Here is a 23832-nt window from a genome sequence, read left to right on the forward strand (position 1 = left end):
AGTTACGTAGTTACGTCATCGTTTTATGAATGACCGTTTAGCAAACAAGGAGAGCATCCGGCCAACCCGCTCACACCAATTTAGGATTTGATCCGTAATCCCTCCGAACCCCGGAATATTTTATTTTTCGCAATCCATAATCCGTCATCTCCGTGACTGGTTTGTTCTTTTTTACGATAGATTTCATGTTGATTAAAAAGTGGCACCGAGTTTATTCAACCGTAAATCCTAAAGTCATTAACAGATTATTAAGGAAGAGTTCTTCATTAATTTTCACTAACACAGACTAGAAGAGATGTTTATCATGTCAGAACGGATTAATAAATATTTTTCCTCTACAAAATTACATTTATTAACTATAAATGTTTTCCCCCTATTTGTTCCACAAAAAGGATTTGAAATACATTAAATTTTATGGTTAAATTTGCATTCATAAATACATATTTATAATATCTATACATTTATACCCAAAATATGATGAAAAAATATAATAACTTTTCACGTTCTAAATAAATAATAATAAACAAATAAAATTAAAATATGAATTACTTCTGCGGTTGCATTCATTTGAAAATACATTTTTTAAGTCAAATTCAGGATTGAAATCAGGATACTAAATTATCCCCTGGCTAAAGACATGCCTAAAAGATTTATAAAGTTATTCTAATAAAATGGAATCGAAAAAAGAAGAAAGGAAACCTTCATTTAAGAAAAGAGACAAACGACGCCCACGTGTGGAAGTGGCCCCTCGTGCGCATTTGGAGTTGAGGGCAGGCGATCGTTGCCAGCAGTCTGTCCTGCAGCGCCGTTCCCGACTTTTTGGTGGTGTCCACAATTTTCTTGCAAAATATCAATTTTTGTTTTTGTAATACTTGTAGCTGCCACCACCGTTGATGCAAATTTGATCGTTACGTGACCAAAAGGACGTCCATTCGATACTACTGATCTCTTGAACTTGTTCGGTCGAAAATGTCTCATTCAACTGGATTTGTGAGTTGAAAACTGCCTGTGAAAGGTATGTTGTCTTTTCATTGTTTGTCTTAACACAGAATGTTGTTGTTTGTTGATAGATAAAGCTTTACAACTGTGTGAAAATTGACACTTATATACGTGACCCCCCCTTAAAAAAAGGAAATTAACGATTTGAAGTTGTCGCTTTAATTCGTACTCGTCACTAGTAGCCTGATATTTTCAAGTTCTGTGAACAAAATAAAACAGGCATTCATGAAGAATTACTAAAGTTTTGTCAGTTTATTATTGCTTCTGGATATTTTGTTAGACTGTTTAGCACAAAATGTTCTATTTTTCTGCAGTCAAAACTGACTGTTCATCTATATTCGGGCGAAACCTGCTGGCGCGGTGCCGATTCGTGCGTAAGACTAGTAATCCGGAAAAAGCGGTTACTATTCTTAAATGCACAACAGTCTGAATTCATGGGAAATGTTTTTGTGATTCAAAGAGCTAGTAGTCCGAGCTGGTTTTTCACTCGACCGTCTCAGGTAGGAGTGCTGCAGCTCCACCTGAGCAGGCTTCACTGTGCGCTTTGTTCCAGGCGTCACTGCTTTGCATCATCAGACCAGCTCGCAGGAGTCGGCGCCTTTCTCTCTCCTATGAAAATTCTGCGCGGCGTGCTCCAAATTGCTTTGGCAAACGCACAGAGCTTGGCGCCCCCCTCATTGTGTGCCGCTGCTCCCAGAACCAGGGTGAGCTGGCACTTCTAAAAGTTGGACCTCTGCCGCCAACTACGTGATCGCTGCTGTGAACGCGCAGACGCTCTACGTGCCTCTCTGTGCGCGCTGTAATCACACGCTCTGGCGAATTTAGAGGAGAGTCAGCTACGACGCATCATGCAAATTTATGTTTTCCTCCATTGCAAAGAAAGATAATTAATCCTACTACAATTAGCCTTTTTACGCACAGCATAGACACACCTCTCTGAAACGGAATGTAATGCATGCAATACACACGCACTTAGATAAACATTTCCTTCTTATCACCCGCATGAAGCTAAACACACTTCCTGTTTCTAAAATGCTGTACTGATATCTCAATAGAGACCCAATTAAATGTTTGTTTTTTCTTTCAGGAAAGTTTTCCTTAATGTAGTGACTGCACCTCCGTGTAAAAATGTGCTCTCTGAGGTCGACAGGCCAGGCAGAACTGTTCAATTCTCATTTGCATGTCTCCTTCCAGTTTTTCATGCATCGTTCAAGTGACAGATGATCCCCTGAGTTCAAGAGCCCATCTCATTGAAGGGTTTCGTGAGATATATTTACCCAACAATACAATGGCTTCCAACATAATTGTAAGTACCCTATAAATGCAGGAATTTAACTTTGTGTAAATAGTTAAAGTTGTTGCAACAAAAAGCAAATCAGTTGTTTGATAAGAACACGGTGGAGTGAGCTGAGGATTGAAAAAAAGGACTAAAGTTGCTATGGTTTGACAGCAACAAGGTTCATTACAGCAGTGGCTGATGGATAGCTGTTCTAAAACTCATATGTGAGATTACTTGTTCAATTTTCACATTCACATTGCATTCTTTGCTCCATTTCAATTAGTTTCACAGTTCTTGGTTATCTGAAACCTTGTGGAGTTAGATAAATACCACTGACGCAATAAACAAGACTTCCGCTGTGATGGGGCGGGGGCGGCAGTGGGGGCCAGGGCAGCCTTGGTGCAGCGGTAGGGCGGTCGACCCATGATCATATTATTGCAGGTTCGATTCCCGCCTTGCACGCCCATGAGTCAATGTGTCCTTGCTGTGTCAAAGACGCTGAACCCCACCTTGCCTCTGGTAGGAGGTTGGCACCAGTGTTCAGCAGCAGAGCCGTCACCAGTGTGTAAATGTGTGTGACTGGGTGAATGGGTCTGTGACTGTAAAGCGCTTTGGGCCTTGTATATAAGTATACGCCATTTACCATGTTCAAGCATTGGGAAAGAAGAAGTTACAAACACCCGTCAAAGCATAACATTAAATGTATTTTGTTTTTTAATTAAACATGCAGGTTTAAATATAAGGAAACACTACTACTTCAATTCATAACATTTGAAATAATGCGTTAACATAAAAATGATTGAATTGGGTGGCAAGAAAGTCTCAGTTCTGTGTAAAATTTCACAAGACCCAATCAATTGGATGATCCCAGACTGATGACAAGACCTGCCACCAAAATATGATTACTACTTCTTCCTCTTGTACAGTCTTGTTGTATCAGACGTGCTCCATACTAAATAAACTGTCAGGATTGGCCCAGTTTGGACAAGGCTGAATTGAATTTCCTTTTAGGAGTGCCATATGTTGTCTTCCAGAGTAAATGGAACATGATCTTTTTTATAGTTGAGTCAAAACAGAGCTCTTGTACAAATTAGTTTAATTTAATTGAAAGGAGGTTGTAATGTAGTCCAGTATAGTTTTTATTGAGGTTTCTTTGATTTACAAGGGGTAAAACCCAACTGAACTGAGTGATGTTGTGCACAGGTGGAACAACAGTTCTCACACAAATTCACTGTGACAGTGGTCCGAGCTGAGAACGTCACCAAAGGAGCGCTGGGTGATCTGTGTAAGTTTTAGCTCAAATATTTGGTGTAATTGTGTGGAATACTATGCATGCATTTTTTGGACTAAAAACATTTAAAACCATGCAAAAAAAGAGGGAGAAAAATCAGCATGTGTTCTGTTTGTATATAGTGGATACCCCAGATCCATATGTGGAGCTGTTCATCCCAACAGCCCCGGAAAGCAGGAAAAGGACCAAGCATATCGACAATGACATCAATCCAAAGTGGAATGAGACATTTCATTTCATTTTGGATCCCAACCAGCAAAATGTCTTGGAGGTAAGACATGCATTTTACAATCCAATCTGATCCAGTACATTAATGCAGGTGGTAATGCAATCTTGCATAAATCCATATAAGCAGTCTTCTTGTTTTCAAACTGTTACTTAGCACCATTTTTGACCAATATTGAGCAATATGCCTGTATCATTAGTGGAAAGTAGGAGCAGAATGACACATGTTGTTTATAGAGTCATGCAAGGAAAAGCTAAAACAAAGCACACCTATTTTAACTTGAAGAAAGAATTAATGACTGTTCAAAACATTAGTCCTTTAATGCTATGCCATATGTATTGTGTTGCTGGAAAACTTTATGATACCAAAAAGAGCTGATGTTTTCTTTTATCAGTTAACATTAATGGATGCAAATTACGTGATGGATGAGACCCTCGGGACAGCGTCCTTTGACATCTCAAAGTTTGAAGTGGGCCAGACAAAGATGGAAACGTTCCTTATTGGCAAAGTAAGGCAGAATTTGTGTAATCAGCACCCAGTAAAGTTGTTACGAAAGAAAGTGTCAATAAAATTTGTAGTAACCGGCTTTTAATTCCTGCAAAGCTCCCCGTCACAGCTTTAAGGAATTAGAGAAAGATGGTTTACAAGTAAATGAACATCTGACACCTTCATATCCAATTCCTCTTAAAGGCCCACTCCCATTAAAATGGGGTTGTTGGTGTTTTTAACATGTTCTTGTGGTATTTTTCCAATAATGGAGAACATAAATAAAGAAAATTCAGCTTAAAATGTCATTTTTGAGTATTTCTTTATTCAAACCATTGTGAATGAGGAGCAGAAGAAAATTGCCATTGGTAAAAGCTTGTAGGTATGACATAGAAGCTCCCTGCTTTGTTCTGTTCGGATGCATTCACTTGTAGACGAGTAGATCCGTCTTTGTTTTCCTCATCTGAGCTGGCATCTGGATCAAAACTGTACTGCTAGATAGTTACGATATTTCTTGCCAAATTTGTTGCACCGGCAATGTTAAGTCGGGGTTGTGAGCTAACAGGAGAGACTGTAAACAGATTTATGACGGGAACGGGCGGCTTACTCCTCTCCAATAGTCCCTCCCACGATTCAGAGGCAAATTTCTAATTCCTCCTGCTGCTCTGCAGAAACTGTGTCCTAGAAAACAACACAGTTTTTTTTAAATTATGGCTAAAAAAACAAATAACCACAATTAAAAGACCACTGGGAACGCTTTTAAATAAAATCAAAAAGTGATCGGAGTGGGACTTTAAAATGTTGAATTTGAAAAAAAAATTTTTTGTAATAGAGTTTCTTAATTATTTTAATGTTGGGAAAAAAGGTAACTCTGGCAAGATTGACAAATAATTTTTATGTCTCTTTCATTCAAAGGCAACCAAAGTATACCTTAACCTGTCACTGGAGATCTGGTATGTGCTATCTCAACTTGACATAGTTTCATTCTTATTCAATAACTGCCAGTTCCATTTCCTGTTTGCTTTTGAAAGCCCCTGTAGGAAAGGCACTGCAGATTTTGCTCAAATGTGGCAGATTTAGAGAAGTAACTACTGAAGTGTTAGTTAAGCATAGCCTACCACAGATTCAATGTCAAGACAGTACTTGAGGATTCTAATATGCATTTGAAAGACAGTTTCCTTTCTGTTAACACATATCAAAAGGAGATTCTGGAAAAGCTTGTAATGTTCGTTATTACAAGTAGGTGAGATATAGGCTTAACATATCTCGTTTTGACAGTTTCTCTGTGGATGCGTATTTTCCAGAAGCCCTTTTAAAAGCAGATATAAAACTGATATAAAACTTGGCATCAGTGCTGCAGCCTGAGAAATTGCATTTTAACACAGTTTGTGTGTCTGAGGCTTATCAAAAACAGAATTTCTTTCTTTTGTATCTGCAGTACGAACCTGGATTTAAGGTTCAGCCATGCTCTCTGTGATAAAGAGAAGGAGTTCAGACAAACCCGTAGAGAAAGAGTGATGCTAGGCATCAAAAAGCTGCTAGACATGGAGAAGCCCCGCTTCCTTCCCAGTTCCCCAGAAGAGGTGAGCACGCAGACACACGCACACACGCACGCACGCACGCATGCACGCACACACTTGTTGGGAATGAACTTGTATATGATCAATAGTTTAGTCATCAAAACACTCTGTGTCAAAGCTCCAACACTCTGTGTCTTGATGTAAACTTTGTCTAACTTTGTAGATATTTAGACTGATCATGGTGACATAGAGATTATCACTCTTACCTCACAGTGAGAAGACCCTTGTTCAAATACCAGTTAGGCCATTCTGTGTGGTGTTTGCATGTTCTCCTTGTGCATGCCTGTGTTTATTCTGGCCTCCTTGCAAAATATATGGCTGCTGAACACTTGTTGAAAGTTAAACCATCTGGAATTTTGACCAATCAGGGATTCAGATTTGGTAGTGACACATGGACGGTATTCCTCTATTTCTACTGTTTAGGCTACGAGTAAACAGTAGCAAAAGAAAAATAAGAAAAAGCCTCTCCCTGTGTGTGTCCAGTGGGAACACCATTAGCCAAATCAAGAATTTACATTTAGCGTGTTCAATACATTCTTGAATGGCCGTCACATGTTTGGTGTGTCCGTAGCTTGAGTGTGTGGCCCTGCAATAGACTGGCAACCTGTCCAGGTTGAACCCAGCCTTCGCCCAAAAGTAGCTGGGTTGGTTCCAGCAACCCAATGACCCTCAAAGGGATTGAGCCGGTTCTGAAAATAGATGGAGGAATTAATCAGAACTGATTTTAGAGAACCTGGAACCAAGCTCAAGCTGTGTCTCAGGCTCTCAGTATTTGACAAACACTCTCTCTTATTCTGTTAGATTTTTGTTTATGCTCACTTATAAGTATATTATCATTTAAATTTCTCTCAGAAAGTCAAATATAACAGTGAACTCTCCCTGAATGCTGAGTCAAACTCTGTTATAGTCCATGAAGTACTTCTTGTAGTTGAAATCAAAATTTTCTGTCATGGATCTGGCTGTATCTTGGTTTTTCCTTCCTAAAAGATGGTGTTCTGTTTTTGTAACTTGAACCTCACAAAGATATTTGACATTTAATACAACTGGTAAAAAAAACAAAACAGAGGTGACCGGTCTTTGCAGGCAATAACCCCCAGACTCTGGAATGCCCACCCTCTGTCCCTTCGTGTGGCTGTCTCTGTCGATTCTTTTAAAAGTCAACTGACACTGACACTTTTATTTAAAAATGCTTTTAGCTGACTGGTTTCATTGTTATTTCTAATCTATGTTTATTTTCTTCTATTTAGTTTTGTTTTACATAATATTTAATTGATTGTTTCTGTGTTTTTATTGTACCGTATTGTATTGTGTTTTATTGTTCAGTGCTTTGTGATATCTGGGAAAAAGCGCTTTATTAATAAAACGTACTTACTGGGAAGTCTTGGTTTGGACCCCCAACTCTTATAGGCACCGCTTTCAACTGCCACATTAAATCTGAAAATTGCATTGTGCATGTTAATGCAAGCTGCAGCTCTTCAAACCTTTGCTTTCATTTTCAGATGGAACAAAAATTCTAAACAGAAACAGCTAACAGCTTTGGGATTTGTTGTTAGACTCTCAGAGTAAAACATTTATTTGGTTTTCACGGTGTCAAAGGTTCCAAACCCCTCTCTTGTTCCCTTAGTTGAGCTGCTTTTCCCATAAGCCTGATTTTTGGTCAGACATTCTTGGGCTTTCGTAGTTTTCAGTCCAGCCCGCTCTGGATCAAATGTACTGGGAAATTGCAGAGTAGTGAGACATTCGTCTGCTGCCTACCTCTGAGAAAACCACTTCTACATCCCGTTTTGGGAGGTACATGGAAATATTCACAACTGATCAAAAGATAAGCACGTACTGCTAAGACGAAGCAGCTGTTGCGCAATAAGGAGTTATGAAATAGACAAAGTATTTGAAGACGCAAGTTAGTGAATGGCACACAGGAAGGAAAATTACTCAGACTACAAAAAGGCAGATGTGGTATTGGCTGGAGTAATCAGGTGAAATGGTGTGTTTTAGAAAATTTCTTTCTGCTGCTTAATATGTTTGTGTTTTTTTATAGGTGCCTGTAATAGCTATAGCAGGGTCAGGTGGGGGCTTCAGAGCCATGGTCGGCTTCTCGGGTGTCATGAAGGCCCTGTTCGAGTCTGGAGTTTTAGATTGTGCCACATATGTCGCCGGGCTCTCTGGATCCACTTGGTTGAGTTTTATTATCGCCCTTTTTTTCTAAAATAAAAAACGCTTTTTAATAATCCTTTATTTTCTCGATCTTTGTCACGGCAATGCATCTTTGTGACTCTCTTCTAGTGTTGCCCTTCATTGCTCTGGCAACTTTCTAATCTTTGTTTGCTGATAGTGTTCCAAGCTGTCATCAAGCAAGTACCTCCTGGCTTTTTTTCAGTCTTTCATGTTTCTTTTGACAACTATTTTCACTCTTTTATAACAGTTTCAGAATATAAACTTAAATTGTTTACCCATTTTTGTGCATTGAGATTTTAGCAACAATAAATTCAAACTTTTCTGTCCATTTCATCCCTGCAGGTACATGTCAGCTCTTTACTCCCACCCGGACTTTCCTAACAAGGGACCGAAGGACATCAACAATGAGTTAATGAACAGAGTTAGTAGTAATCCACTAAGGCTGCTGATGCCGCAGCACATCACCAACTATATACAGGCCCTTTGGACCAAAAAGGCCTCGGGGCAGCCTGTTACTTTTACCGATATATTCGGTATGCTCATCGGGGAAACACTCGTACCCTCGGTAGGAACCTCCTAATAGAAAACGTTATTGTTAAAGTTCTTACTCCAATTTGATCTCCATACATTTATTACTTCTAAAATGGACATAAGAGTTTTTTTGTTTTCTCATGCCAGAGGATGCACATCAAGCTGAGTAATATACAGCAAAGAATAAACCAGGCCCAGAATCCTCTTCCTCTCTTCACATGTCTGCACGTCAAGCCAGACGTTTCTGAACTGATGTTTGCAGGTGAGTTCTTAACTTGGGATAGTGTTCATGTCTGTTGCATACTGTAAACAGGATATGTCCTTTTCAGAACAAATTTGTGTACTCATTGAGTAGCTAAATATAGCCTAACAAGCATGGCGACATGTAAAGTCTTTGGGCCCAACAGAGGATGTGGCATGAAACTGTGTTGGTTAGGCTGATGAAGTGCAGCACTTCTTCATTTTGATGTGGCCTTAACATTTTCTCACGGCTCTTTAGTCTACCCTATCTACAAAAAAGGAAATTGTATAGATTATTGTAAATAAATTTGATGCTATCAGCACATTTACTATTAATAATAAATCCAATCCTGCTAAAAAGAATTTTTTTTAAGTTATCAATCCAGATACAACAGAATTGTATGCTTGACAAATTCTAACCTAATAGAAAATTATTCTCTTTTCTTCTTTTAAAAAGAATAATTGTATTTAAAATGAGTCCAGGAAAGGACACAGACATTCTTAAAGCTCAGGAGCAGGGATGACAGTATTATCAACTACCTGATAACACAATATCTAAAGGAACAATGAGCAGACAAATGCAAGCAAAATATATCAGTTTCAAAACTGTATATCCTCAACACAGAATTACACATTTCATTGTTTACACAAAAATTCACCAAAACTGTCATATAAGGCCTAAAGGGAGCCAAATATTTGTAAGACTTTAAAAAATGATGAGTGAAAGAACGAGACATTAAATCAAAAGGTAACAGATACATATTGTTTGAATTTTATTATAATTAGAAATTATAAACATTTGAAGAGAACCTTACATAAGATAACAGAACTGTACGTAACAATTGATTTTAGTTGCTAATGTGGGAGACAGTTTTGCGAATGAAAATGTTAATCTCTTGGAATTTTCACACACCGCTGCTTTACTTAGCACAAAGGGCACCCAGTCAGGTTTTAAAAATGGAAACAGAATTCAAAAAAATGAATGGCTAAACTGGTTTGAGTTCACACAAAGGCATTATAGATGCCTTTCAAGCAACCGCAATGAACATCAGTTTCATATTACAGCTTCCTCCCTGGTTACCACATACATCACTCTGTAGTTGCAATCATTTGTCAACGACTTCCAACCATGAACATGCCACCATGCATAGATTTTGACAAATCTAAAATTCTATGCATTCAAAAAGATGCGAAATGGTTTAAAAATTATGTTCTGGATTAACTGTTTTTCATGCAAGGCATAAGAGTCTGTTTGGGTGTAATGTAAAAACTCCACCATAGCAGCTCTGACATGATTTATACTTTTATGTCGTTAAAACATTAGACTCACTTCTTAAAAATAACACACCAAAAATAAATTTTAGAGGAACACCTTCTAAGAGTTTAAACTCGAAATATATAAAATTATTAACAAAAAAAAATGGAATATATGTGCTGTGTGCATTTGTGCTCATTAGATTATCACACAGCTTGCAAACCTGTCTCCCAAAAGATCTCCTGATAAACCTTCAACTAATGGTTGTTTCATCAATGCTTTATGAATATAATATTAATACATTCTTGAAATTTCCAATTTTAGATTGGGTCGAGTTCAGTCCGTATGAAATTGGGATGGCAAAATATGGCACCTTCATGACGCCCGACTTGTTTGGAAGCAAGTTCTTCATGGGAACTGTGGTGAAGAAGTATGAAGAGAACCCTCTGCATTTTCTGATGGGTACAAATGAGTTTTTTTCCATTATTTTTTTCTATTATTATTATTATTAACAAGCACCACGCTGACAGACGTGTCTCTTTGGTGAACCAGGTGTTTGGGGAAGCGCCTTCTCCATTCTGTTCAACAGAGTGCTGGGAGTCAAGGACACAGGTGGAAGTGGTGGCAGCACCATGGAGGAGGAGTTAGGTAACCATTCAGTGACTTTTACCCCACTGACTTGCATTATTTTTCCATGAAAAACTGTGGTCATGTTTTATTTTTAGCTCTTCCGTTGCAGCCTCTATTTAATTAATACACACAGATGGTGCAAACAGAAGACTGCTTGGATGTCAGAGTTAGACTTAAGAGTTATGTTCAGGTGCTCACACAAATCGTTTTCATGCAGTCCTTTGTGTGAAGCTGTAGTTTTGAAGTTATGGGACCTAGTGCTATTAAAGAAACGTGGAGTCTGCCTTATTATTCATGAGTATGATATGTTTATTTAGGCTTTTCTGTTGGTAAATCTAACATCTCAAAACTTCCATGGGCTGAAAGGCTGCTGAAACAGACATGAAGCCATTCTGAGTATTGTATTTTAAAGTCTTGTCTGGCTTTTTGTCTTTTGCTAGCGTTAAATGACTCACACACGCCTTGACTAATTCTTCACACCTTCAAAGTCAGCCAACCTAAATATATCACACCGTTTACTCAATCTTTAAGATAGCATGTGTAGTGAAAACGTAACTGCTTCCTGACAACTCATCAGATGTTTGTTTTGGGTGAATACTTTTGTGTGTGGTGACCTTTTACACAATCCGATGCCATTTAGTGGTAAGATGGTTCAACAAAAGAGCAAAGAATTTCTCCTCCCAGCTGAAAGAAGGGCCAGGCTGTCGTGGGAAAAAGTTCAATTTTTCGCTTTTCTAAATTCAAGTGTCATTCAGGTGTAGTTTTGATACTTGGCATGATCGAGAACTTCTGAAATGTAAGGAAAAGATTGTCCTGGAACAAGATTAGCCACTAGAGAATATTACTTTGTAATCATATTCTGTTTTCCAGAAGAAAATTACGCTTTGACACCATAAGTGGCAACAGTGACCATATATGTAGAGGCAGGTATTTAATGCCAAACAGCTTAACAAGCTCTTAGGCGGATGGATGGATCAGATGGCTGCATGTAGGACTAGCGGATGGAAAACCAGGATTCGTTTCCAAGGGGGCGCAATGAGCTTTATCCAATGTGGGTGCTTAGGCAAGATCCTTCGTGCTACTCCTTAAATATGTAGCCACAAGGGGCCCTCTGTGTTGTTCTCCAGACCAGATAAAATACAGGGTTGTATCATCCGGCATAAAAATCTCTGCCAAACCACCTGTGTGAATCAGTGGAAGCTGATTTGCTGTGGTGACCCCTGAAGGGATATGTCGAAAGGTGAACAACTGTCAGGTAGGGAGGGCTGATGAGTGTGAAGGACCCAAAATGCAGAGACGGGAGGCACACAGTGCTAGGGCAAGGGGTTTATTCTCAAACAAAAAGCGCTGCAGAGCAGGGAAACCTAAACAAAACTCACTGTGGTAAAACATGAACACAAGGCAGAAGACGGTCAGGGAAGAGACGGTAATGGACAGGCACAAGAGGAAGGCAGAGAAAAGACTTATATGCAGACAGGACTGACAAGACACAGGTGACAACGATCAGGAGAGATTGGAACCAGGGAAGTAAAACTTAAAACCATGACATAAAAGTAAACCTTTCAAAATAAAACAGGAAACAGAACTCAAACATGACAGAAACAAGACGGAAAGCAAAAATCAATACAAAAAAACCCAAACCATGACAACAACCTTAATAAACTCTAAAAATTTATCGCTGATAAACAACATCTCTAGGTATTTTAAAGAAAATGTTTCATTTTCCCTTTTATAAAGCCAGATTTTTAGAATGTGACAACACTGATCTGAATAATCTTTACCGTAGCTAAATTATTTTCCAGCTATGAAGAAAAACATTTCACCTATGTTTTTGCTTTCATGTAGATACGCATAAAGGAAATTTTGGAACTGAAGTAGTTTGATGCGTAATTGCCCCAGTGGGTGTCATGTTGTGCTTTTTCACTCTCGCAGTGGTTGTAAATTTTTTTCTCAACAACACACCGTTTTTGACGACACTGTTAGTGAAGAGTGACATTCTATTTTACAGAGCAGATCAAACCACAGCACATAGTCGGAGAAGATAGCCTGGACAACGATGACGAGCCTCGCAAAGGTGAGCTACAATTCATTTTACTTTCATAAGTCGCTGCTTTTGGTGCAGAACAGTCTTTTTCTTTTCGGATATATAATGGAGGTTTTAAACTTGTTAAAGCAGCTGCTTTAATCAGACTATCACTCAAAGTGCAGACAAGTCTGCAGCTTAAATCTAGAGGGAACATTTCTACCTACAGAGAGGAAGAGGAAGCTGGTGTTTAAAAAGTGACATTAAATCATCTCCAAATATTTAATTATGTAACGGTTTTAAATAATTAAGTAACAGCTACCAGAACCTTTTGAGTCTTTTTATTTTATTTTAATTTTTTTTGGGTGTAACTGGATACAAAAGAAAGCAGAAAAGTTCTGGATCATCTGTTGTTTTGATTTGCCTCTATAGTCACGAGGCATTTCTTCTGACATTTGATCGGTTCTGCACATCAGTTATTCATTCCACCCTAATGAATAATTATCTCGGGGATGCTAGATGCAAACTTAGCTTTCAACTTTTCACACAGCATTTCAACAGAGACAGACAAGTCTTTAATGGTTCCCATGACCTTTTATCATCCTTTGTCTGTTCTGTTTAAGACACACTGGTGTTATCATTCTTTGGTCCATCATCTCTTAAGATAAGGGTCCCAGACTGACGTCCTGAGATTTCCTTTCTTTATTCAATACAAATCAATCGTACTATTTTCCAGTTATGACTCAGAGCCAGCAAGGCTGGCTGGAGCCATAACACTACCACCACAATGCTCTGTTTGTGTGTAGTTTGGCTTTATGCAAAGCTAAACAGGTCTATATGCTTTTACCTCTAAACGCAGAATGCACTGGCAGAAATATCAGTCAAATTCCATTCTGGGACCTGTTTTATTTGGATTTATCTGGCTCGTTATTGATGACTTTGCAGATGTACTCGTCTCTGCAAGTCTCTGTCCTGGTTTTGCTAAAGTGTCAGAAAGATGTGCAGGCACGGTTACAACTGTAAAATACGCAGTTGGAGTTATCTTAGATCATAATTTCCAGTTGGATAAACAGATAAGCTCAGTCAATAATAGTAGGTTTTATCATTTGAGACTTCTTGGCCAATAAATAGACTACCTGTACTTTTCTCTGGGAGTGGAAGCGAGTGATTTGTGCTTTTATCATCTGTGCTATTGACGACATGCTGTTTCGTCTGCAAGTGAAGCAGAAGCACCTTGTCTTTTAGAAAACAAACAAACAGTGTCTTCACATTACATCCAATGAATTCCTGTTTATTTCTGGCATGGCACCAGCCTACATTTCTTTATTAATACAGGTCCAAAACTCTCAAGATCATTGAAGTCAGCCTGTTGTTCCTCAGGCAATATTCAAAAGTAGGGGACTCAAAACTTGCTTTAACAGAAGAGAGAGAAACAGAATATACTGTACATGCTGTACAATATACTTTTGGGTTGTTTTTCGTGAGGAATTAACATAAGAATACACTTAAGAGCTCAAAAAGTTGATTTTGAATGATATAGGCTCTTTCATATATTTACATTTTTGACAGTTATTAACTTTTATTATTCTGGAGTGTGATTCTGTTTTGTTTTATAGATTTCATTATTTTACGGTTTTTGGCTTTTACAGCTTTTTGGTTTACAAAGGTTGTTTTTAATTGCAATATATAAAGAAACTGATTGATTATTTGACCTAATAAAGAAATTCCAGAATATAAAAAAATTATTTTTAATGTCCATTGCTGTAAGATATAAATTGTAAAAGTTTTCCCTAGAACAATAAACTGTAAATAACATAAATGGAAAATAAAGATGAATCATGTAATTAAATGTATTGAATAATCTCATCCATTTTATTAAATTCCTTGTAAAAATTTGACAAGTCTTTCTTTGTGTGTGTTCAGGTGGAACGGAAAACCAGGAGGCAGAGGAGGAGTATAGCCGCACTGCTCAGGCCAGTTGGGTTCACAGGACGTTCACGTCCTTCTTCAGTGAGTCCGTTCTCTTCAACACTAGGGAGGGACGAGCTGGAAAGGTAAGTCTTACAACTGCACATAAATCAGTCTATATTCTAACTTTAAGCTGCAAATGTCACTATTAGAAAACCCTCTCCTGCAGGTGCATAATTTCATGCTGGGCCTGAATCTGAACACAAGCGTACCCTTTTCTCCTGTCACTGGGGTAATGCCCTCTTCAGTACCTGAGGAGGAGGTGGATGCTGTAACAGGCAAGATGAATAAATGATTTGCCCCTCTGTCCATTGTTTTTTGCAAAAGTTTCAATAAAATTAAATGATAATTTGGTTCATTTTTTATGATATTGAGCTACTCAGAATCACTTAAAATTCATTGTAGTATTTCCCTTTTCTCTTTGCATTTGTATGTAACTAAAGAAACCATAAATATCCTCTGCAATGTTTTGGCCTGGAACTATTAAAAATAACAACTAACAATATTTTGCCAAATTTAAGTCAATAAATTATTTTTTTAAGATACTTTTTTACTTTCTGTTTTATTGTGAGCTGCATTCCACTGATCAGGATGGTATCTTCAGTCTTTTTGTCTTACATGACCGACATATTACTGTTGTAATGAGTAGCAGGGGAATAAGTTACATTTCTTTGAAACTATAGACTTAAGTTTCAACCTGTGAAGTTGGCTGAAATAGCTTTTACTAGTGATTGGTTGTGTTTAGTAAAAAAAAAAAAGAAGAAAATTCCCATCCGTACATCATTCCAGTTGTGGGAAAGTGTAATGGTTTGTTTTATTACATACCTACATAAATATGTCATAGTTTCACTTCAGAATTTGAAAATGTTGTCTCATAGTATTTAGAAAGTCTCACTTCACCCACACACATTCACACACCGATGGCGGCTCTGCTGCCTAATATACTGCCGTCAACCCATAACCACCAGCAGCATTTTGGGGTTCAGTGTTTTCAACACATGTGTGGGCAAGATGGGAACCATTGCCATAATGAGCTTAGTAGATGTGAATGTTAGTGTAATTTCACCAATACTGAACCCAAATATTTGTATTTTTGTGTCCTTTTTTCAGATCCGGATGAATTTGATCGCATTTATGAGCCTCTTGATGTGAAAAGTAAGAAAATCCATATTGTGGACAGCGGCCTAACATACAACCTCCCGTACCCTCTCATCCTGCGGCCGCAGCGTGGTGTTGACCTCATCATCTCTTTTGACTTTTCTGCACGACCAAGTGACTCTAGCCCCCCATTTAAGGTTCAATCCAAACTGTTTTTATCATACGAAATAATGATAAAAAATTTTGAAAGAAATCGCAACGTTTTTTACTTTTCTGTTTTTTGTTCTACAGGAGCTGCTGTTGGCAGAAAAGTGGGCCAGAATGAACAAGCTTCCATTCCCTAAGATTGACCCCAAAGTGTTTGACCGTGAGGGCCTGAAGGAGTGCTACGTCTTCAAACCAAGGAAGGGTGAAAAGAACTGTCCCACCGTCATCCACTTTGTCCTGGTCAACATCAACTTCAGGACGTTCAAAGCACCCGGTAAGTGTGTGTGCTCTATTTGGGAAAAGGTGTTTCCTGAGTCTCCATGGGGAAAAAAATGCAAAGGTTACATCATTATTAGAATCTCTTACCTAAAGTTATGCGTCAAACACAGTAATGATTAGTCAGCAGTGGATGGTGTTTTCTATTTTTCTTTCAGCTTCATATGAGCTTCTGGAATTATAAGCATCTTCTCAAGGTCACTGAGTTTTTGTGGGAAATGACGTGTCAGTTGAGAGTGGGCTGTGGTCAGTTTTATGACCCTCTCGAGTAAAATCTCGTTCCTGCAGAAATAGCGTGTCGGTCTTGGAATCTTCACTAGTGGGAGAGCTTGGTTAATAAACCTGCTATACATCAACAGCCATTCTGTGACTCACTCTCCACTACATGGTCTATAGGGCATCTGTCCAAACACTTCTGCTGTGTGCTTATGGAAGCTACATCACCCCAAAAACATCTGAAGGGAAAGAGCACTTTCAGTAATTGCTTGCAGCTGTATTTTTTTTAAACTGCTGCTTCTTCCTGTGACTGGGGCTTCATGTTTTTTCTATTAATGTGCAAAGAAATCAAAAGGTAGCTGAGTTTTTGGGGAGCAATAAACCTTTTTCATCGATTATAATTGACTAAAAATCTTCAGAGAAAGTATGAAACTGTTTTGGGGTTATAGAATGTGAAGGAATAGGTGAGCTGAAATGGTGAAATTTAAAAAAACATATGTTTTCTGTTCTGTGTTCTGCATGCAGGAGTTCCCAGAGAAACTGAGATGGAGAAGGAACTGGCAGACTTTGACATTTTTGACGACCCTGAGACGCCGTACTCCACTTTTAATTTTCAGTACACCAACAAGGCATTCACACAACTCCATGACTTAATGGAGTTCAACACCCTTAACAACCTTGAGGTCAGTTTGGCACTTTTGCAAGAATGGCAAAGATAAAGTTTTAGCAATCAAAGAAACAAAATATTGCACAATGGTAGCATGTCTGAAGACTGTTGCAGTGTGTAAAACTCAAGATAACAGCTGATTATATGATGATCTATCCAAACATCTTACATGGACCGACTGATTAATGCAGCTACACCTTATTTGTTCATTCAAAGCTGTCAGCAGGACAATTTGCTTTGTGCTTGTTGCATTGCACAACATTAAAAATTACAGTCCCCAAAGGACAGTCTAAGCAAGTGGATGCAGTGCTGGGGGTGTGTCACCATGTGAGGTCATCCTAGAGTTTAGTTTATGAGTCAAAAAAAAAAAAAAAGTTTCGTTTATGAGTCACTTCCTTTTTAAGTGAATCCTCAGACATAATATAAAATACCTGTAAAAGAATAGTTTGTAGGTGTGAGCTCATAAAAAACGTGCTTCAAATGAAGACATTGTATATCTGTCAATTCATTTTTTTCTTATGCAGGTTATTTTGATGTTTTTATGACCTGCTAAGAAAACCAGTAGTTGCGAAATTCCCTGTAGCAGCCGACTCAACAAAAAAATTGAAGAACTTAAAATTGCCGGAAGGCACTCCTACTTGTGTCAATCTATTTGAACCCATGTTGAGGCAAATTCATGCAGTGTTAAAAATTTGACATGTAAACACAAAAAAACACATTACAGTGGAAAGTTTTGACAGACTGCAATTTGAAAAATGCAAGTCACTTAGGGTGTATTCAGACTGAACACATTTGGTTTGGTTAAAATAAACAGAGTTTGTTTCCCCCGATAATCCAGAACAAATTTTCAGTCTGAATACACCCAAGTCGATCCTTGTCTGGGACCAGGAACCGCTCTCTGATGAAGCCATGGATGAGCTTCAGACAAATGCAAAGCAGGGTCCAACTGTTTACTCATTAGAACGTTTATTTTAACACTGGTGAAAATACTTCTCACATGCTTTTCTGTGTCTCATTATGCGGCATGTGCCCAGCCCTGCTGTGACGTTATCCTAAAAGCTACCTTGTAGTTCCTTAACCAAATTCTCTTTAAAATTACGCCATAACACAGACCAAACTCACAGTTCAGGACTCGATTTGGACCAAATTAAGTGGACTCAGACTGGACCAAATTATTTTCCCAGTCCGAATGCACCCTCAGTCGCACAGAAACTTTACTGATATATTAAGCAAAATGGAATAAATGGCTAATAAACAAGAATTTGACTGCCTGAACTAAAAAACTGGGAATAAAAAATAAAAAAAGTAACAAACAAGGACTGGGCTGAGATCAAATGAAAACCATAAACTTTTACTGACTGAGTAAGTAATTGAGGCTGCTGTGATAAATCATGCAAAGCTTGGCTGAACAATTAACAGGAATAAAACACCCTGCCTTCGCCCACAAGTGGCCAGGATAGGCTCCGGCAGCCACGTGACCCCGAAAGGGAATAAACGGTAGAAGATGAATGAATGACAATATAAAACACTAAGAACCAGAAACAAAACACAACTACAAAAACAAAACATTAATCTAAATTGACTGTAACAGTTGATCTTTTAAATTGGCTGTTCAGCTGTCAAAGGTTTTGTCTTTAGTTTAAATATACCTTATTTAAATTATTATTTCCAAAGAGAAGTGCAATAGTTTTAGTTCATCAAAAGAGAAAGTCATTCGGTAACTGCAAAGTCATTTTTACAAATTGCAAATGCAGGAAAGAAGGTCACTTGTGGCTTCAGTGTTGCATCAGACCTAAAGACTGACAGAAATTGTGCACGTTATGTTGCACATTTTGCAATAATACTCTTTCCAAACTCAGTTTTATTAGAGGTAGTGTTCATTTTATGGCTACCGTGGATGCATAATTTTTACTTTTTAAGAATGTCATGGTGTTGCACCACAGTGTTGTGTTGTACCAACTAGCTGGTGCCCCCCCTATTATCTATGTGTCCTATAACAGTATGAGAAAAGTTCCTGAATGAGTTTCGGTCATATAGAAATGCACCAAATTAAAACAAGATCATCAAGGGTTAGGCAGAGTCAGCAAGCTTTCATTTTTCCCTGTATACTAATTTACCGTAGTTGTAAATATTTGGCATCATCAAGTTATTCATCTACAGAACATTAAAGATTTGATCTATAAATGTTGTATAAAATGTGCTGTCAAGTTGTCTTGGCTTTGCTTTTGCATTTGTCACTCTTGGTGTGGAATAATATTCCAAATGTTATCCTGTTTAAAGTGTGCTTAAGGTTGTGAACTGATGGTTAAAAATAACATTCAGTTTCATAAATTATAAGAGAATTCGGAGGTCCTCAAAGTGCAAAGATTTAACATGTTAATGGCTGTTGTTGCAAATATATAAATTTAGCATCTACTTAAAAGAAAAAATATAAGTACATTTTTTCTTCATAGCTGGAACTAAATTCAGGTGCTAAGGGGCCAATCATCATACTACCACCACCATGTATGACTATTCTGGGGTCAGAAAAAGGCTTCCACCCCAATTGTAGCACGTTACACACTCTCTCTGTCCAGTTTCTTCTTCTTCTAGTTAAATGAGAGGCACTCATTTGTCTTTATAAATGTATATATTTTTAAATTTGACTTGACTACCTAGTTGTTTTTGTACTCTTTGAGTCATTTCAGTTATTCAACCACTCCTGGACACCCTTCCAGTCCCAAAACTTTAAAACTGACCTGAAAACCCTTCAAGGCATGTCAGTGTTATTTCAGTGTTTTTGTTTTTCACATTTTCTGAATTTCTTTAGACGACAGCACCATAAGGTGCTTTTGGAGATCTTTTTGTATACCTTTGCGGTTGACTTTGCTGCCAGGTCTGAGTCAATAAGTGGCACAGAGGACTGCCTTATGTGGGTCCCCTGGATGTTAAATCCTGCTTTTGTAAAAAATGTGTGGCATTCAAAATGTGTTGCAGAGAACAAGCAGGTTTGAACCCTTTTTAAAAAAAAAAAAAACGTTATCCTGAATTTTCTTTGTTATATTAAAACTTGAAACATATTAAAGGGACAAATCTGAAATCAGGTATATTTTTCTTTACTCCGCTGCCTTCTTCAGGTAATGTCTGCATAGTTGAGTTTATTGTTTAATATCAAGTTTTCATTTTATTTTCAGGGTTTAACATAATTTCACATTCACGCAGTGTTAACTCAATTTGAATTTCTTTTACCTTTTTTCTCTACAGGTCATCAAAGAAGCCATCAAAGATTGCATTGTGTCCCGGAAAGAAAACCCTGCAAGCCTCTCACATCCCTTTTCTCTTAAAGAGATTCCTAAAAAGAAGTTTCCTAAAAGAAGCACAGCCTTCGAATCATCTTGAGAATGAAAAACATTAACTTTGAGCTAAGACTTGAAATGAGAAAGAATTTTGTCATATCATCTATATCTTTATTTGTTTGTTCATTGGCAAGATGCTGTTTCCTTGTATATTTTAATTTATGATTTTATTCAAATCTAGATTTTACATAATAATCCAACATTTGAACTTCAGTATAAGAGAGTTACAGTCAGAAAAACATAAGATTGCATTTTGTTTTTACATTTTCATCTGGTTTCAGATGTGCAGGTGTGACTGCTAAAAAAAACTTTACATACTGCAAAAACTTAATGCTGATTTTCCTGCTGTATTACACTTTGATTAATAGGCTACTTAATAGACGTGTGTGGACTGGACCCTTATCTCTGCTATCACAAATGGCTAAATGTTTATTTCTGTTGTTTTCATAAATTCATAGATAGCACAAAACCGCAGTTACTTTCCTTTTTTGCTGCTGCAGAAAAAAAATATTCACTGTATTCAATCTGCAGAATACATACAAATGCTTTACTGCACTTCAGGATGGGGCATTTGCATGTATCTGCAGTAAATGTTGGTTTTAGGTCAGTGAGTTCACTGTGACATTTCTTTTTCTGTTCCTGCATGCCAATATTATGTGGAACTGTGCAGCATGCAAATAACTTGTTTTATGTGTTGTTGCTTTTATTATAATTATTTACCAGAACACAATATATACATAATTATGTATTCAAGTTCAGAAACATTGACATAGATCACGCAATGTTTGGTGTAAAGGCATCGTCTAAACACAGCAACTGCACCGCCTCTTATACCTCAATGATCTTTGCGTTGTTTGCCCACCCACATGCAGGAAGCACTCCCTTTGGGGAGTGTCTTGCTAATAAATCCACCATGTTGGAAAAACAAAAGTCAATACCATAGCAACTGCCTTATCTATTCTGCTTCCTCTTGCAGCAGGATAAAGATGACTGATGGTTCAGTGTGCCACAATGACACAATTTACTACTTTTTGTGTCCAAACCCCATCTTAGACTCTGAAACCAGGGTGGTTTTACATGGAACAACTAAGTTGAGTGGCCCTTGACAACATTCGGTGGAATTTTACACACTACACCTACACCTAAAGCGGTAAAAGTCAGGAATTTGACACACTACGCCTACACCTGTAGGGGCCTGCGGACTGCACACACACACACAGAGGTGGAATTTGGCACCGATTCGCTTGCGTATGCTCTATACTCAAATTTCATCTCCTAGTTTTGAAACCTGCTGCAGGGATTCATATTTAGAAAGTCTTTCGTTTTTTGTTAAAAAATTTCTCTTTCCTTTTTTAGAGTGAGGACATTTTTTATCCTCAATTGTATGTTTTTCAAAGAAATCGTGTGGCGGGTTTGGTAAATTGTTCTTCCCTCGGGTGAATCAAAGTTACCCGAGGAGTTGAAGAGCTTTGACGTGTCTGGATATGCAAGCGATTAAAAAGCAAATTATGTACAAGAGTTATCCAAAAACCGTAATTTTAAAGTCATGATAGTAAAAGCAGGTTAATGGATTCATGTATTTTGCTGCCTTTGCACTAGCTCAATTTAATCGTTTTTCAGAACATTCTTTTTTGTTTAAACTCTTGAGGTTATCATCAAGAAAACAGTGCCGTTCACACTGTTAATATGCACTGCTGGCTTTTGTGTAGATATTCATTTATTTTAACAAAATTGTAATTCTGATAATAGATCATAGAGTTTTATAGCAACAAAACAAGCATTGGTAATTTTGTATTGTCAACTTTTGTGGGTTACTATGTTACACTTTAACTTGTCATTTTGCATTTTACTGAGAAAACAAGACATGTAGGGGCATTTTATGTCATCTATGATCTTTGACACTGTTTACGTATAACAAGATAGAAGGTCAGTTCATAGGATTTGAAAGGTTCGCATAAATACTTGTGCGATTTTCGCCGTGTCATGACTGGCAATGTTATGAGGTAAATGTGTATGTTAAAATAAAAAAAGGAGACATTTAACTGGTTGAGTAATGTTTTCTGTTTAAACACTTGATACCCGTGCGACTATTGCTGAAATAACGCAGCAGCTGGGGTGTTACTATCTCATGTATCTGCTTCCTTTTCTTCTGTTTCCTTTATGTTTTAGGATTAACCTTAAGTTTGTTACTCCAGCAAGAAAAAAATGTTTTGACCCTTAAAACAAATCTAATTTCACAGTAGATAAAATTTATGGTGGAAGAATTGAAGGTTACTATTGTAACCCTTGTGCTATCTTAGATGACCCCACCCTTACTTTGACGTGTTCTCCCTACCATGACAAAGGTGGATAAAGGTGGATAAAGGTGGAAAGATTTCATGTAATCCATGGACACCAGTGAAGATCACAAATCAATGAAGAAAAAAGGTTCAGAGCACTGTCTAGTGGGTCTAGATGACCCAACTCCCAAAGGTAAAGTGCCTAGGATAGCACAAGGGTTAAGGATGTTCAAAATGTGTTAAAGAAATCAAAATCAATTTTTACTCAAGACTTGTATGTTTTATTGAGATATATTAAAGCATATAAAATGTTGAAGTTTAACACACATTAAACATAAAGACTGTTTTTCCTACCTTTGTCTCGACTTCCATTGTGTTCCACAAGAGTTAAGAAAAAGGCAGCCAAAGCTAGTCAGCCACATAACCAGACAATTTATGGTAGAACATTTCATTTTTATATGATATTGTGATACAATAATTTAGATTATGTAGCACTGGATGGAAGATTCCACAAAACAGAGACAAAGGTATGGGTTCTAATGTAATACAGGTAGAGCATAATCACTATGTGTAGGTAAAAAAGTACAAGGCTCATGTTCAAAGAAAATGTTTTCTTTTTTAAATCTTACTATGTGAAAATATGTTTCTGAATGCCTGCTGTGAATAAATCAATCAATAATTGTTTTTTTCTTTTTTACTGTCTGCCTCCAAACTATTCAAATTGAAAGGGATTGAGGCTAAAGGATGACTCAAATGCTTAAAAGCAAACTTTTTTTAAACAATAAATCTAACAAAAAAAGAACCTAAATCATGACGAAGCAAAAACCTAGACCTTTCCGTGACCAAGGGAGTAGAAAATAAGATCTTACATTAAGCAACAGGAAATGATGGGTGACTAACCAACAGTCAAAAAAGCACAACGTCTAACCAGAACACAAAACATGACTCGACAACACAGATTAAATAAAATTTGGGTCAAAAGGCTTTCATTGTCAAATCCTTCATCTTTAAATGAGCCAAACGTAACAAAGACTTGAACTTTTGTTTATTTTAATAAAAAATGAGTGGACT

The 23832-nt window shown here is 37.6% G+C and overlaps 1 protein-coding gene across 2 annotated transcripts; it reads left to right on the forward strand.

The window, feature by feature from the left end:
- The first annotated feature begins 730 nt into the window (after window positions 1–730).
- On the forward strand, window positions 731–22524 carry pla2g4ab (phospholipase A2, group IVAb (cytosolic, calcium-dependent)). Of its 2 annotated transcripts, none has more exons than XM_004068009.5 (19): window positions 731–1015; window positions 2194–2305; window positions 3482–3563; window positions 3692–3840; window positions 4190–4303; window positions 5197–5234; window positions 5720–5864; window positions 7900–8036; window positions 8379–8601; window positions 8715–8829; window positions 10387–10524; window positions 10615–10710; window positions 12701–12766; window positions 14639–14769; window positions 14853–14961; window positions 15794–15978; window positions 16073–16262; window positions 17006–17163; window positions 20391–22524. In XM_004068009.5, the coding sequence occupies exons 2-19, from the start codon at window positions 2288–2290 to the stop codon at window positions 20523–20525; spliced, it is 2229 nt and encodes a 742-aa protein (XP_004068057.1). In that variant the 5' UTR covers window positions 731–1015; window positions 2194–2287; the 3' UTR covers window positions 20526–22524. The 2 variants fall into 2 exon arrangements, with proteins under 2 accessions (XP_004068057.1, XP_020558091.1); XM_020702432.3 differs by lacking the exon at window positions 731–1015 and adding an exon at window positions 1340–1703.
- Window positions 22525–23832: the final 1308 nt, after the last annotated feature.

The sequence above is a fragment of the Oryzias latipes genome, chromosome 4 (assembly GCF_053564925.1).
Source record: "Oryzias latipes strain Hd-rR chromosome 4, Olatipes_Hd-rR_3.1".
In the NCBI taxonomy this organism is placed as follows: domain Eukaryota; kingdom Metazoa; phylum Chordata; class Actinopteri; order Beloniformes; family Adrianichthyidae; genus Oryzias; species Oryzias latipes.

Excerpts from the sequence above, each read along its gene's own strand:
- pla2g4ab (XM_004068009.5), top strand. Across the intron at positions 8,602-8,714 it reads GGGAAACACTCGTACCCTCG|AGGATGCACATCAAGCTGAG; the intron begins GTAGGAACCTCC and ends TTCTCATGCCAG. Across the intron at positions 14,962-15,793 it reads GGAGGTGGATGCTGTAACAG|ATCCGGATGAATTTGATCGC; the intron begins GCAAGATGAATA and ends TCCTTTTTTCAG.